This window comes from Acanthopagrus latus, chromosome 17 (genome assembly GCF_904848185.1).
Source record: "Acanthopagrus latus isolate v.2019 chromosome 17, fAcaLat1.1, whole genome shotgun sequence".
Taxonomy (NCBI): domain Eukaryota; kingdom Metazoa; phylum Chordata; class Actinopteri; order Spariformes; family Sparidae; genus Acanthopagrus; species Acanthopagrus latus.
Genome location: NC_051055.1, coordinates 27,820,897 through 27,835,657, shown reverse-complemented (window position 1 = coordinate 27,835,657; position 14,761 = coordinate 27,820,897). Strand labels below are relative to the sequence as shown.

Here is a 14,761-nt window from a genome sequence, read left to right as displayed (position 1 = left end):
TAAATTAACACAGATATTTGGAATAAGATGATTTAGATTTGTATAATTATATATAATTTTTTGGATGTACACACGTTTTATAAGCAGAATGAACATGTATCATAGAACTGTAACGGTGCAGCTGCTCATCTGCATGTAATTTAGTTTTGCTGAATGTGTGAGGTCTCCTTAGAAACAGGAAACAATTACGCTGGTTTTCATCAAACCAAATGTACGGGTTGTTTTTTTTGCCTGTTTGAACAGAACTGTCCTTGTTCTCCTGCTTTATGCTTTACATAAACACAACGAAGCTCACTGAAGTAGGTCAGGGTTGCATTTTTGGATAAGTGGCCACCAAACAGCATGTTTGAAGCTATTAAAGGCAGTTTGTTTCAAAGAGAAAGAAACACTCACGATATTTTGTTTTGTTCTTTGCTTCCCAGGAGAAAACATGCAACATCGACGGCCTCTGTTACAGCGAGGGGGAGTCCAATCCCAGCAGCCCTTGTCTCACATGTCGGCCAGACTCATCCAAACACACCTGGTCCGTAGCAGAGAGTACGTACATGGAAAACGCTGTACACTGTTTCTCATCTGGTTTGTCTCAAAGCTCCTTCATATTACGAGAAATCTAGACTACACTGAACACGATGTTGGGCTGACGTAAAAGTTTCTGATGTGTCACTTCCTCAGTAGAGCTGAGGTCGGATAGCCATCACTGAGTTTTTCCTGCTTGTTGCTCAGGGCTGTTTTGATAATTTGTGAGCAGCTCTGTGCAGATTGGAGCCATTGAAGTTGCCTCATTCCCCCGGCGCTGATACAAGAAGAGCTTACCTCACTGTTACACTTTCTGACCAACTTCAACTTAAAGTAGGTCAAACGGTGCTTTGCTTCCCTCAGGAGAGATGACAGACTATGTAGCTTTATTAGACTGATTCTATTTATTGTAACACAAATTTGGGTCGAGAGCACTTCAGTTCTATTTGTCTTATATTGTGGTCATTTTATTTGTGAGTCTTACTGTTTCGTGATCTGTCATTTCAAACTTAAAGTATTTCAAACAAATGTAGCAAAAATCAAAAAATCAAAATCAACATTTTCATCTGTGTAAATCCTGCTTCCTGCCTTCTCATCCTGTCTGTCAGTCACCACATTGTTTAACTTGACTTGTTTATTCAGTCTCTTACTTATTCCTTATTTCACTGTGTTTCCTATCAGAGAACGAGCCCCCGGTGCTCCAGTCGATGCCGTTTCATCTCCGGTCCTTTCAGGGAGAGAATTTCATCTACCAGCTTCAAGCTCGGGACCCCGAGGGCTCGTTGGTGCTCTTCACCCTGGAATCAGGTCCTGTAGGAGCGTCTCTGTCCCCGGCCGGCCTGCTGATGTGGAAGGCTACGGCTGAAACTACAGACACACACACTCTCCAGTTTATCGTGACTGACGACTGTAACGCTGAGACCAGAGCCTCCATACAGGTGATACTTGTTCATTTATTTGTCATGTTGTGTGTCAATTTTAACACAAGTTTACATTATTTATATATAATCCTCCGTTCTCACACCATTACAAATATGGATTCTGTTTCTTTTTTAGCAGCACTTAAAGGACTTCAATGACATAAAGACCTTGTGAATATTTAGTTTACTAAGGGAAAAGTTAAGCATGTTGAGCAGTTTGACTGCAGCTGTGGGCCTCAAGTACCTGTACAACAGTGGCAACAACTCAGCATTGAATACTGAGGTCGGGGTGAATGGGTGAATTTTGCACACATAAGTGAAATTCTTTGGTGGTCTAAAAGTGCTCACCACAGCTTTTGGCTCTCCATTGACAGTTCTTTGTTTCTTCCTCCCACTAGAGGGTGCTGATGATCTGTAGTGTGTAACTCATGACCACTCCCTGTGTCACAGCTTCATATAAGAGAGTAATTCTGATGAACATGCATTACACCATCTGAGAAAACCTTCAGATTACAAACCAGCATTTAGCTGTGGAATTAGACAGAATGTCGTTTCCCTCAGGTGTCCGTGGGCTCCTGTGAATGTCTGAACGGAGCTTCCTGCGTGACCAACGTCAACCTCCCTGCCGGCAGCGGGGCGTACCTGTGCGTGTGTCTGCAAGGATTTAAAGGTGAAAGGTGTGAGGTGGACATTGATGACTGCAAACCCAACCCCTGCAGACTGGGCCGCTGTATTGACGGCCCCGACTCCTTCTCCTGTATCTGCCCAGCTGGAATGACGGGTAGGGACCAACCTGCAGAAATGTGGCCTTCAAAACAAAAGCAAATGAACAGGAACATTTTGATTCAGTGTGGACTGAACTGACTGACTTTATAAATAGAATTACAAAATCATTCTTCAACAGGATTTTATACCACATGAGCTGCCCGATTTCCACCAATAGGGGGATTTTTATTTTACTAACCGGATCGTATTTTTAAGTTGCCCATCAGTCCTGATAGTTTTCTAACATTTTAGTCACTAAGAATGTGCTGAAAAATGCTGAGATGTGACTGATAGATGTCTATTTAACAAACTGTTAGTTTTTAATATCATTTCTGGTGTTTTGTGCCTTTATTGGATAGTTGACAAAAGAGAGATTGCAGGAACTGATGTGGGAGAGAGCGAGATGGGAAATGGCAGGAATAAAGCAAATATTTAATATTGAGAACGCCCACTAGATCTTGTATTATATTCAACTTTGCTCAGCCAAACTTACTGTAGTTGTATGTGTTTAATACTGGAGCAATTCTTTACAATCAACACTTTTACTTCTCAATAAATACACTTACAAGGTAACTCTCCCATCCTAACCCAGTTTTGTTCATAGTTTAATATATCATGTGTTTTTTCAGGCCGTACATGTAGAGAAGATATAGACGAGTGCGTCTCTCAGCCTTGTTTCCATGGAGTCGGCTGTAACAACACGCTGGGCTCCTTCATCTGTGGAGTCTGTCCACCAGGATACAGTGGTGACGGGAGAAACTGTGCACGTACGTCTTCTACATCAAATTGAATCAGAAAAAGGATATTATATTTTTTATTTTTTAAATAGTAGGGCAGGCAATTTCTTCATCTTTCTATTTGTTTCCAAGGTAACCAAGACTCTCCAGTCAGAGAAGCAGCGACCACACCAGCAAGGGTACCACAGGTTTCACTCAGGCCCAAACCAACGGGCTCGTCGCCGTGCTCCAGAAGGCCGTGTCACCCGGGCGTTCAGTGTTTTGAGAGCGTTCACGTCTCAGCGGGCTTTGTCTGCGGACCCTGTCCTCCCGGTCTCCATGGAAATGGAAAAACGTGCACGACGACAGGTGAGAGTGGAACAACGCTTTCAGCTCACAACTGGTGACCAAGCTTTGTTGTTTGATTTGTAAACAGTTTTACAGAGAATCTCATTTGAGAATTTAGAAAAATTCCCAATACTCTCATTTAAAAACAATTGTCAGCAACAATTGTATTTTTTATAATAGTCAAGTAGTTCTAATTCTTTAATTTGAAGGTTAGAGATGTCTAGAATAAATTGAAATGCTCATTTGTTGCTGTTGTTTTGAGAAATGATCTCCCTCAGGAAGTTATTTTATGTGGTTACTCAGACTGAATGTTTTAATGTTGACAAACTGAGGCTATATTTGTGTTAGTATTTTAAGTCATATCCTCTAACTTCCAGTGTTTTACAGGTCAGGGGACAGTCGCCAGCGGAGCAGATGGTCATATTCACATCTTCAAATCAAATTCCAGCAGGGACTTGACTCCCACTTCTTCCTCTTCACCATCTCCCACCTCCCCCAGACGACCTGCTGACAGGAGGACGAGACCAGACGCCACCATCTCCAGTATCAGGAGAGTTTCACCCGGAGACAGAAAGACCACAGCAACGCCGCAGAATCAAACTGCAACCAGAGTGCCGCTGGATCCCGACCTCACCACGGGGGTCAGATGGGGGTCAGCATCTCAGTATGTGACCTGTGCTGACTCTCCCTGCTTCCCAGGTGTTCCCTGTGAGCCCACTGTTACCGGTTCCTTCAGGTGTGGACGCTGCCCGTACGGTTACACTGGAGACGGAGTCACATGTAAAGGTACAGATGTCTAAATAATGCACCATTGTTCAGCTCTACACACTGAGTAGTTTTGCTGCTGCAGCCTTAAATAGGCAGGTATGACTTTTAGCTAATGGTGGCTAATTTTAATGTTTGCAAACTTTAAATAATGTGTTATATAACGTTACTAAGTCAGTTTAATGACTTTGTGCTTCTGAAATACACTGTGTGTTAACAGTAGCCAATCGTCACTTCCCCTCAGCCCAAAATGATTCCCTCAGTCTGCATATTTTAGTTGGCCAACCTTTAGCCCAAGGTATGTTTTTTTGGTCTCAACTGTTTATGTGTTGGAGTGTGATGAATTCTTGAAGTTAACGTGTGGCTTGACTTCAGCTGTGTGCAGGTATCAGTGTGGGAGGAACATGGAGTGCACTCTGCCCAACACCTGCACCTGTAAGGAAGGATACACCGGATACAGCTGTCACATTGGTGAGAGGGAGAAAATTCTGATGGACCATGACTTGTTTATTTTGTGCTGGAAAAAGAAGTTCACATATTCAAGAAAAAAGCAAACCTCGGAGTCCTCTGCACGCTGTCACGGCACATTACCTGTTAAATCCCCTTCGAAGATTTTGGCTGATTTATCTCAGCGTCTGATTTCGTTGCCACTTTTCTTCCCTCTCAGCCGTGTGTCGACCCGACTGCAGGAACCAGGGGAAGTGTGTGAAACCGAACGTGTGCGAATGTCCTGTGGGCTACAGTGGGCCCACCTGTGAGGAAGGTAACCTGAGCCCGTATTCACACCTGTCTTACATCCTGACACACGCACACACACACTGCTCGCAGAATACTGATGAGTGTCCTTGTGTTGTTTACAACCCTGTGTCTGTGTGTAGCGAGCTGCGAGCCGCCTTGTCAACATGGAGGCACGTGCCTGGCCAGAAACCTGTGCACCTGTCCCTACGGCTACGTGGGACCCAGATGTGAAATCAGTGAGATATAACTGAACTATCGGCTTGATGAAACCTTGTGCGATCTTTTTGTAATTTGTCTTTGTGTTAGTAGAATGACAGTGAATCATTTTTGTTGTTTTGACACGGGAAGATGCTGATTTTGGTTTGAGGACAAGGTTGATATGACTCTCGTGTCTAAACAATAAGATATAAAGCTACAGCCAGCAGCTGATTATCTTATTTTAGCATAAGGACTGAAAACTCACCAATTAGTATCTTATATCAAATTTAATTAATCTGAACAAATCTCGATAGTTGTGGCCATGTTTTTGGTGCTGTGCCTGGGTATACAACCAGCAGATTTTAGTTTTTATTAGAGATTGAACAAACAAGTTATTCTGTTTAAATCTGTGAGCTTAGAGTCGCTCATAAGTGTATTGTGTTACCTTTTATACTGAGCAAGGTTCAGCTGTTTAGCTCAGCTAGTCAGCTGCTGGCTGTAGTTTTAAGGTTTAGTGTACAAACATGAAATTGGTATCAATCTTCTCATTGTCCTTTTTTAGTTGAGTTTCTGTGGTTGGAACACAAGAGGAATTGTGCATGATAATCATTTGTGTTTTTCAGTGGTGTGTAACAGGCACTGTGAAAATGGAGGCGAGTGTGTTTCTCCTGACGTCTGCAAATGCAAACCTGGCTGGTACGGACCGACATGTAACTCAGGTACAGCATCACACCTGAAATGGACTAACTGTTTCTGTCAAAATGTGTCACACATCTCACATTTTATAGAAGACATTTCTAGCTGGCACAGAATTGGATCTCCAAACGATTGACTTGCATTTGAGCCCTTAAATTGTAACTGTTGCCAAAACAATACAGTAACTCTTACATCGCTCGAGACACCGAAACATGCCGTCCTTTCTCTGCTGTTCTATTGTAGATCCAAAAGAACAATGAAATATAAAATATTAGATCTGTGAAATCTGAATTTGCTCCTTGTGTCTGCCACAGCTCTCTGTAACCCCGTCTGTCTGAATGGAGGAACCTGCATGAAGCCCAACATCTGTGCCTGTCCCAGTGGCTTCTACGGCTCTCAGTGTCAAATTGGTAACACTGTGATGAAATACTATTCACCCATTTTACTGCGCTGCTGTTCTACCACAGAGAGGGATCATACAAAATCATGTTGCTGTTTCAGCAAGTAGGAGAACCTATCTGGGTTTAAAAGATTCACCGGTGTTCTGATACTGAGTTTTATTTGAACTCCCTCTCTGATCACAGCTGCAAAAAACAGATTATGAAGAAATATCAACACTTTAATACAAAGACATCAACATATGCACTAGAAAGATTTGAGAAGAGGCTGCAGTAGTGAGGAATTATGTTTTATTATGAGGATTATGTGATGCTTTCTCACCTCTTATTCAAACGTACTTATGGGCAAGAGGAGTTTCTGTCAATATGTCTTTGAAAAAAATGGGTCAAGTGTGATTTATTTATCTCTAGCAGTCGTATGCACATTGCCTTCTGATATCACACAGTTTGTTATTGTGTTTTTTAGCTGTGTGCAGTCCTCCTTGTAAGAACGGAGGTCAGTGTCGGAGGAACAACGTATGCTCCTGTCCTGAAGGCTACACGGGAAAACGCTGTCAAAAGAGTGAGGAAAAAAACACTAATGACTGACCCTGATAATTCCAAATCATAATAATTCTAATAACTGTGTAAACCGATGTGCTGCAGGTGTGTGTGAGCCAATGTGCATGAACAAAGGCAAGTGTGTGGGACCCAACACATGCTCCTGTGCCTCAGGATGGAGAGGGAAGAGGTGCAACATACGTGAGTATCCACACCCACCAAATACATCTCACCATACACACTTTCACGACGTTCTGCTGCACAGCAGCGGGTGAGGACTGCAGTGATCATATGCTACGGTTATCTATAATAAATAAGAATATATACAGTATTTATACACTGTTACCTGTTGTTACAAAGACTTGTTTACATCTTTGGCACTGCATCTGGGTCATGGATGCACAATGGCAGATTATGCTGTGGACCGTGTTCACACGTCTCTCTCTGTTCTCGCTACAGCTGTCTGTCTGCAGAAGTGTAAAAATGGCGGCGAGTGTTTGGGACCAAACACCTGTCACTGCCCTGCCGGCTGGGAAGGTCTCCAGTGTCAAACACGTGAGTTTCATCATGAGACAACAAAGCAGCAATAAGTTTCTTTTTAACATCGTATAGTTTGTTGTCAAGATAAACAGGCAAATATATTTTTGTCATTTAATGTATTTTTTGAATGTAATCTTCAGTGTTAACACAACTCAAAATCCTGTGATACTGATTAATTCCTCAGCGGTTTGTAAACAGCGGTGCCTGAACGGAGGGAGGTGTGTTCTTCCCGACTACTGCCACTGTCGGAAAGGCTACAAGGGCCTCACCTGCGCATTAAAGGTCGGTACTGGAGTCACACTTCATGTGTCGTGATTGTCTCTTTGTATCTTGGTTGTGTTCCCTCTAGGGCTCTTCTTCAGTAGCTCTCACTTGTGCCTCTTAGCCTCTTACATTTGAGTGATGGAGCTTAAGCGCCCCTCTAGTCACAAATGCCCTGAATGTTTGAGCTTCACTGTGTAGAGTGATGTATATGCAGAGTTTGACACTCGAAGGCTGATTTTTTTTTTTTTTTTTTTAAGTGTAAATTTTCTCTGTGCTGATTGTAAATTGAATTTTAAGAGTTAAGAAATTTTTGGAAGCCAGTCCTCGTCCAGTATCCAGCACACACTCTGGAATGTTTTCACTTGGTGCCATTTTAAGGATTTGATGTGGTAATTACACTTTATTTTAAGGAAACATGTCAGAGAAACATAAGAGATTTTCTGTACGCCTTAATGCGGCTGTAGAGGGGATCTCTGAGCATCTGTTTCTCTGAGTATAAATACTCGGTGTGAAGTGGAAGCTCATTCAACACCAACACAGCTCAGGAAATGGGTTTAACAGTCTTAACAGTGCAGAGAATGGAATATCTTTCCATCCGGGTGGTGAGTGGAGCCTTTTACTCTTTTAGGATTCTGGAAATACGTTCAGAAAGCAAAATATGTAAGAGGCACTAACTACACCTTAGTTCTCCATCATACTGTAGAAAGTTTTAGATTAAAAGGCATCGACCACCTTGGATATATTCGAAAACATGGCACGTGAAATCTACTTTTATTTAATTCATTTTTGCACCTTCACAGGCATCACAAGCATGATGGAGAAAGATGAAACAATGGGATGAAAGAAGCTACAAAATGCACAGAGCAAGAAGAGAGCACCATAAATTGTGTGTGTGTGTGTGTGTGTGTGTGTGTGTGTGTGTTGATGGATAGTGGCGTGTGCATGAGTGTGTGGCTCTGTGCACATCTGAAGGCTACCAGAGGGACTTGATGTATTGCACTTGTCATTGCGTCCCTGTATATCACTACCTCAAGGCTCAAAGTGACACACATCTGTTAAGTGCATCTGCAGCTCACACAGAGACTTTTACACAGATGTGTGTGTGCGTGTTGCTGCGCGGCGTTATGGAAAAGAAGTAAATGAAAAATGAATCCGTTTCAGTTATGAGTCATTCAGAAGAAGTAGGTTGTTACCAGCGAGCTTTTAGTGTTTGGCTGTGTTAAGCTGTTCACACGTTAGCAAAACGATAGCCTAGTTAAAACTGAACCAAACTGATGTTCAGTGAAAAATAGAAAATATGCTTTGTTAGGTTTGTAACCTGTTTTAGACTGAAGACTTTCACATGGATTTAATACAAATTGCATTTGTTTTCTGTATTGCTTTTATTAATATATTGTTTGATTTGGCCTGTTTAAGTTATGGACTTTTATCTATACACTGATACTAAGTAAATATGTTGAAGTAATGAGAATGTGTTTGAGTTTATGTAGGGTTTGTTTTTAAAAAATAAAAACTCTTGTCAGCACCAGATTACAATACAGTACAAGTTCCATGTGACAAAATAAACAAAATGTAAACTATTGCTCGGCTTTTGTTCTGTTAAATGAGCTTTCACAACACGTGCAATCCACTTCACTTTATTCATTTAATAACACAAATCCATACAGTACAGAGCATGTTGATACAGTAAAATGAGAACAATGTTTCTTAAAAAAGAATTACGTATAAAAAAAATGTCAAAACTAAAAAAAAGGATCGTCCTCATCAGCACAAAGTCCCGCACTGGGCCTCAGTGACCTTTGACCTCTGCAGGGTCACACTAGTGGGACTTTTTCCTCTCCTCGCAGTGAGGGCCAGAGAAAGGGGGGCGGCAGCGGCATTTATCAGGAGAAATACATTTCCCTCCATTCAGGCAGGGCTTAGCGCACACAGCTACAGCCGAGAGACAAAAACAGACAAAAGATACAAAGAAAGTGTTTTTAATCATTTGGAAAAAACCTCAAGTCAGCTGTGAAGAGCTTGTAAATCCCGACACCACAGAGTGTTTCCATGTCACATCTGGAAAAGCCACTACGCTAAAAACTTTACTCCTGCAGACGCTTGCATGCAATTCATATCATTCTGGGTGGTTTGGCAGGCTGATTCCTGAACCATTTATCTTCACAGTGAGATCCAGGGACACACAACAAACATAAAACAAAGTTTGGAGGAGCAGTGAAAGAAGGACGAGAGACACAAAAGAAACGATGCTTGTAAAGTGCACTGATGCATACGAGGGGCTTGGTCTTTACTCACCGGTGTGGCAGGCACCACCCAGCCATCCCTCCGGACAGCTGCAGATTCCTGGAGCCACACAGATTCCCCCGTTCCTGCAGCCTTGAGGACAGATCGCTGCACAGGGAACAAACCATACAGAGACATTCTCAGCATGCCAGGAAACAACTGAGCTTCAGCTACGGACTTCAGAAATAACGTCATTTGGATGAGTTAAAAGAACAGTCGACACATTATTTGATTTATTTACTTTCTTGGAAAAGAGTTAGGTGGAGAGATCTAAACCCCTCTCATTACTGTCAGCTGAATGTGAAGCCACAGCCAGCAGCTGATTGGTTTAGCTTAACGTGAAGACTGGGAACAAAGCCTGGCGTTGTCTGAAGGTTATACTAATGAAAATATCATATGTATCTTGTTTGTTTAATCTGTAATCAGCAGCAGCCTACAACAACAACAGAAAAGATGTGCCAATATGAAAATTTGACACATGGATTCTGGACTATCTTTTGGGCCAGGCTAGCTGCTTACCCCTGTTTTCAATTTGTATGCTAATCTGACAAAACTGACTAAAACTATGACTTTAAAACTTCATAAATCCTCAATATGTCACTTTTTTACACCTCAGTTTTTATACAGATTACTGGATTTAATTGCTATAGCTATAATATTGTGTTTAATGCCGAACTGCTCTGCTAAAACCTTAATTTCTTTTTTAATACAGAATAAACAAACAGGATGTTTACTATTGAGCTGTCGAGGAGCTGGTGGGCACATTTTGCTAGTCGCTGGCTGTTTACCTCTATTTCAAACTGTGTGTTTGTCTTAGCTAACCGGTTCGCTGTAGCTTCCTATTCACTGTCACCCTACAGACATCTGAGTGGGAACAATCTTCGTTTCTAACAGTGGGCATAAAAGCAAACTAGCAATTTTTTCAAAATGGTGAAACCTTCATTCAAAATCTCAGTAGTTAGAGATGGAACCAAGAACTAAACTTAACGTGGGAGCAGAGGACACAGACACTTTTGTAAAGGATGAGTGTGTATATCTTAATTCATTCATGGCAGTGGTGGTTTTTGTGATTTTGGAGGTCAGCCAGTTAATGAGCCAGACAGCTTAACACCACTTATATTCAAGCTTCAGAAGAATAAAGAAGATAGACTACATTTCTAATCACAAGCGCTTCAAACCCTCTCTACAGCTTTGATTCTGTACTTGAACCGCAATTCACTGCCAAGAATGTCTCACTCATCATTCACAGGCTGTGGATTTAACAGCCACTAAGTTACATGACATGCTGCGGGGGTAAACTGAGTGTTGCTCCCCGTCAATGTCTGTAACTTGGAACTGGAAAAGCATTTAAAATGTTTTGGTGGGCCCAGCTTCTGGCTGAGAGACCAAAGGCTCCATTTGGTGCATCTGACCTGCGGTGTTAGTAGGGTAATTAGACGCGGCTATAAACAGACCCTCTTGGCATTTTGAGCCCGTCCAGCTCGAGGGGCAGATGCACTTGGCCACTCCGTTGACAGCGATGCATTCCCCTCCGTTCCAGCATCCCGCGTCACACGTCACTGCAGAAAGACAGGCGCAGATCAAACATATCAGCCCGATCTCATGTGTGGTGTAAAGTATAAACTATAACTTGGTCATGGTTCATAACACCCTGAGGAAGGTCACTGTTTATGCAGGTCTAGCAGTGTTTACTGGGTTTTGAATTTTATTTTTTGGAAGGTTATGAAGGTAAATCCTCAAGTAACTCTGAATTAAAAGAAACCTGGAATAAATAATTTTAATTTCTATGTTTACATTCCTGGTCCCAGTCCTGTTTCAGATTATTTCATCCTGACCCAAAAGCTGTAAAACACTGGTCTTAATAATGATGTTTCAAAGAATTGTCCACACCGACAGGACCAGAACTTTAGTGGAAAAAATGTTCCTCTTAGATAATATCATATGTCTTAAACACCCCACTTTACGTGTGATGTGACTCTAACTGTCCAACAAAATCCTGAGAACATGACCTCAGTTCCTTCAATGGTCACTAAAAACCTTCCTCATGCAGGTCATTTAACCTTTTGTCTCATTTACAATGTTATCACGTAAAGGTTGAGCCACTGGAGACATTTTACTGCACGTTTACTGCTGCAGCTTTGTTCGTGGGAGGAACTAAAAAAGAAAAAATCTAGCTGCTCTACTTTTCTGACCGGAGGTGAGAAGGAATCTGGTGTGTGTCTGGAGAGAGAGGATACAGATCACACAAAAGAAGGGAAATACAACAGGATGGATCCAAAATAAAAGCATGAGGACTGATTTCTATTCTTAAAATAGTTCACAATAGCTAAAACCAACCAGATATTTAATTTACAAGTCAGCACAAATAAACCAACTTACCTTTGTGACAGTATCTTCCTCCAAACCCAGGAGGACATCTGCACTTTCCAGGGCGAAGACACGCTCCTCCATTCTTACATTTTGGATAACAGTTGGCTGCATTCACACAGGAACACACACAGTTTTAAAACTCAGGTTCCGACACAATCTGTGTCTAATGTGTTCTGCGCTGAAGGTGCACTACGTAGATTTGGGAGAAGACATTTTAATTGCAAAGGAAGATCTTCATTGACTGATTTTAATGCATAAACAAACAGTTTCATAATGTTTTACTCTGTTTATATGTGGCGGACCCTGCCACCTTTCTTGCCTCAGACAAGTGGTTCCGTCTGAGAACAGTTTCTTTATTCAGTCATGGAATTAAATAAATATTATCAACTCATCACATTGTAAAAATTAAAATTCTGAGCTTGAACTACAAGAAGTACAAGAAGGTGGAAGAAACATTTATAATGCTTTATTTTTTTTGTTTGTATGTAGTTTTGGGTCATGAAACAGCTGAATTGAAGTGCTCACCATTAAATTGTGACTCAGTTATTTTATCATATTATCTCCAAATCTCTCTATATATGTGGTTCTTCTACATACAGAAGATATTAAACTGAGCTGACAGTTTTAAATTCAATTCAATTCAAACTTTATCAAAGGCTCACAGGAATACAAAGCGCAATAAATGCAATAAAAACCTAAATAAACTGTTAGTTTCCAACATTTGAAGGTGTATTAAAGGTTGGTATCATCACCATACTGGCAGGTCTCCCCCTCGTAGCCTCTGGAGCAGAAGCATGTGTTGTTTCGGATGCAGATCCCGGCGTGTTCGCACGGAGGTTCGCACTTCGCTTTGGGGTCGAAAACGAACCCGACCGCGACCCCGCGAGGCGCGTCCGAACGCGTGGAGCAGACGCCGACCAGAGCCGCCAGGAGCACCGCCGAACCGAGACCCGCAAAACCCATGTTTGGTGATGTGCTGTCCCCTCGAAGTTGTGTGAGAGGAAGGGAGCAGTGGACGGAGATGGAGGAGGGAAGCGCCGAGACGTCTCCACGCCGCCCCCGCTGCTGCTGCTGCTGCGCAGAGGGACGCTGCAACAGGTCGGTGCCCGGGGCGGGGGAGTGTCCTGGTGTGGGGGGCTGGATGTTAGGAGATAACTGGGTGTTGGGGGTGAGTCTGGGAAGTGTTCACAGACACATAACATTATTCAGAGTTAGGCAAAAATATTAAATATATTCGACAAACATTTTTTTTTCTTCCCCGAAGCAGTTTTCTCGAAACTCAACGCTAACGTAACGGTAACGCTGTGTTTTAGCTAGCAGCCGTTAGCTCTTAAAGTTAGCCGTTAGCTTAGCAAACGGTTTAGTTGATTAACCGTTTTTCTTTTTCAGAACAGGAGCGCTAACCAGCTCGGCTCAGTAATTCATATGGTTAGCAATGACATCAATTAAAACGAAGCTGAACAACTAAAAAAAGCTATCTTAATTTGAAACTGGCCCAAAACATAAAGTAGCTAACATGCAACCGAGCTAACGTTAACTAGCTTAGCGTCAGTTAGCAGTTATTCACCTTGACTTAACTATAGAGAGGCTAACTGATTGTCCTCTCCCAGAATAATGCCAGTTTATTAATGTGTTCACATTTATGGATTTCTATGTATTGTGTTGTGATACACTCAAAACAATAAAATACCACAGAGTAAAAATTCAAGTGAAACGCTAAAATATCCCAGTATCCCTGACTAGTTTTGAGCGGTGTATAGTCAGATGTCCACATTAATGGACTCGGTATGTATTGCTTTGTGTTATACAGTGTATTTCCTGTTGATTTTTCCTGTTTACCTACCCAGGGACAACAAATGCAAACTAGCTGCTAGCTAACTTTCATGTAATAACTTTGGACTGTCTGCAGTCCCTGTAAAAATCCACAAAAATCAAATAGGTAGATAAGTTCACCATGGGTCATTCAGTATAAACATGTCTTCTGTATCTTAACTGTGTAAAAAGTCACAGAAGTTTTCTAAAGGACATCCAGAAATTTTCCCAACAGCAAAGTTACTTAATCATGGAGTTCTTCCTTTGAATATTATCTTATATATCCTTTGAAATAACAACCTGAAATGTAACTACTGAGGAAATTGTACACTATAAAGATACATATTAAAACAAGGCTAAACCAACAAACAGCAGAAAAGCAAACAAAAACTTAGACAAGTCGGTATTTAAAATAGATGCGTAAACAACCTTTGGACAACAAACCTACATTTTCAACAATTTCTGCTCAGACAATTGATGTAAAAACTTGTGGTGTGGTTGTTTTGTCTTATGTCCATTGGGATGGCACTTAGTTTGAAAGGGAATCCAAATTACTGAAACATTGGTGGTTGAATTTATAAAAATATGATCAAGGACTATATGTCCTGTTTCTGAACACCGGTGAATTCATTATCTTGATGTGATGTGCTGATTGTGTTCAGTCAGTTGTTTGTTTTATTCAGTGTGGAAGTTCTTATGTTGATTGTTTTCAGTTGCTATTTGTTCCTTGTGAAAATTAAACCAAAACTAACTAACTTACTCCGACCAAACTGTAGTGTGACGAGGAAAACTACAGCCAGATGAATGTGACGGGCAGAAAAAAGGTTTGCGCTCACTTATTATTTTCAGAAAGCACGACTTGTTTTAAGATGAGTTCAAGTAGAACATGTGG

General features: G+C 41.5%; 2 protein-coding genes and 1 long non-coding RNA gene across 11 annotated transcripts in view; 2 read left to right on the top strand and 1 right to left on the bottom strand.

The window, feature by feature from the left end:
* The window catches only part of LOC119006079 (von Willebrand factor D and EGF domains), a 32,874-nt gene extending 23,888 nt beyond the window's left edge, over positions 1-8,986 (top strand). For all 6 annotated transcript variants that reach the window (XM_037074425.1, XM_037074424.1, XM_037074421.1 and 3 more), the window contains 16 exons: positions 423-537; positions 1,198-1,454; positions 1,998-2,217; positions 2,831-2,968; positions 3,071-3,286; positions 3,653-4,051; positions 4,406-4,501; positions 4,698-4,793; positions 4,909-5,004; positions 5,590-5,685; positions 5,977-6,072; positions 6,527-6,622; positions 6,706-6,801; positions 7,060-7,155; positions 7,325-7,422; positions 8,205-8,986. In XM_037074425.1, coding sequence (XP_036930320.1) covers positions 423-537; positions 1,198-1,454; positions 1,998-2,217; positions 2,831-2,968; positions 3,071-3,286; positions 3,653-4,051; positions 4,406-4,501; positions 4,698-4,793; positions 4,909-5,004; positions 5,590-5,685; positions 5,977-6,072; positions 6,527-6,622; positions 6,706-6,801; positions 7,060-7,155; positions 7,325-7,422; positions 8,205-8,219 — 2,226 coding nt within the window. In that variant the 3' untranslated portion in view covers positions 8,220-8,986. The remainder of the gene's footprint in view (positions 1-422; positions 538-1,197; positions 1,455-1,997; positions 2,218-2,830; positions 2,969-3,070; positions 3,287-3,652; positions 4,052-4,405; positions 4,502-4,697; positions 4,794-4,908; positions 5,005-5,589; positions 5,686-5,976; positions 6,073-6,526; positions 6,623-6,705; positions 6,802-7,059; positions 7,156-7,324; positions 7,423-8,204) is intronic.
* A 39-nt stretch (positions 8,987-9,025) lies between these two features.
* On the bottom strand, positions 9,026-13,173 carry LOC119006081 (von Willebrand factor D and EGF domains). The gene is made up of 5 exons (XM_037074430.1): positions 12,810-13,173; positions 12,067-12,162; positions 11,142-11,246; positions 9,700-9,795; positions 9,026-9,336 (listed from the first exon to the last, which is right to left on the bottom strand). The coding sequence occupies exons 1-5, from the start codon at positions 13,018-13,020 to the stop codon at positions 9,224-9,226; spliced, it is 621 nt and encodes a 206-aa protein (XP_036930325.1). The 5' UTR covers positions 13,021-13,173; the 3' UTR covers positions 9,026-9,223.
* Positions 13,010-14,761, top strand: part of LOC119006083 — a 48,523-nt gene continuing 46,771 nt past the window's right edge. For all 4 annotated transcript variants that reach the window (XR_005070664.1, XR_005070666.1, XR_005070665.1 and 1 more), the window contains exon 1: positions 13,010-13,155. This is a non-coding gene — a long non-coding RNA (uncharacterized LOC119006083). The remainder of the gene's footprint in view (positions 13,156-14,761) is intronic.

Coding starts and splice junctions, on each gene's coding strand:
- LOC119006081 (XM_037074430.1), bottom strand. CDS start 13,020: ATGGGTTTTGCGGGTCTCGGTTCGGCGGTGCTCCTGGCGGCTCTGGTC. Junction 11,247..12,066: donor AGGAAGATACTGTCACAAAG/GTAAGTTGGTTT, acceptor GTCTTTCTGCAG/TGACGTGTGACGCGGGATGC. Junction 9,337..9,699: donor GGGTGGTGCCTGCCACACCG/GTGAGTAAAGAC, acceptor TCTCGGCTGTAG/CTGTGTGCGCTAAGCCCTGC.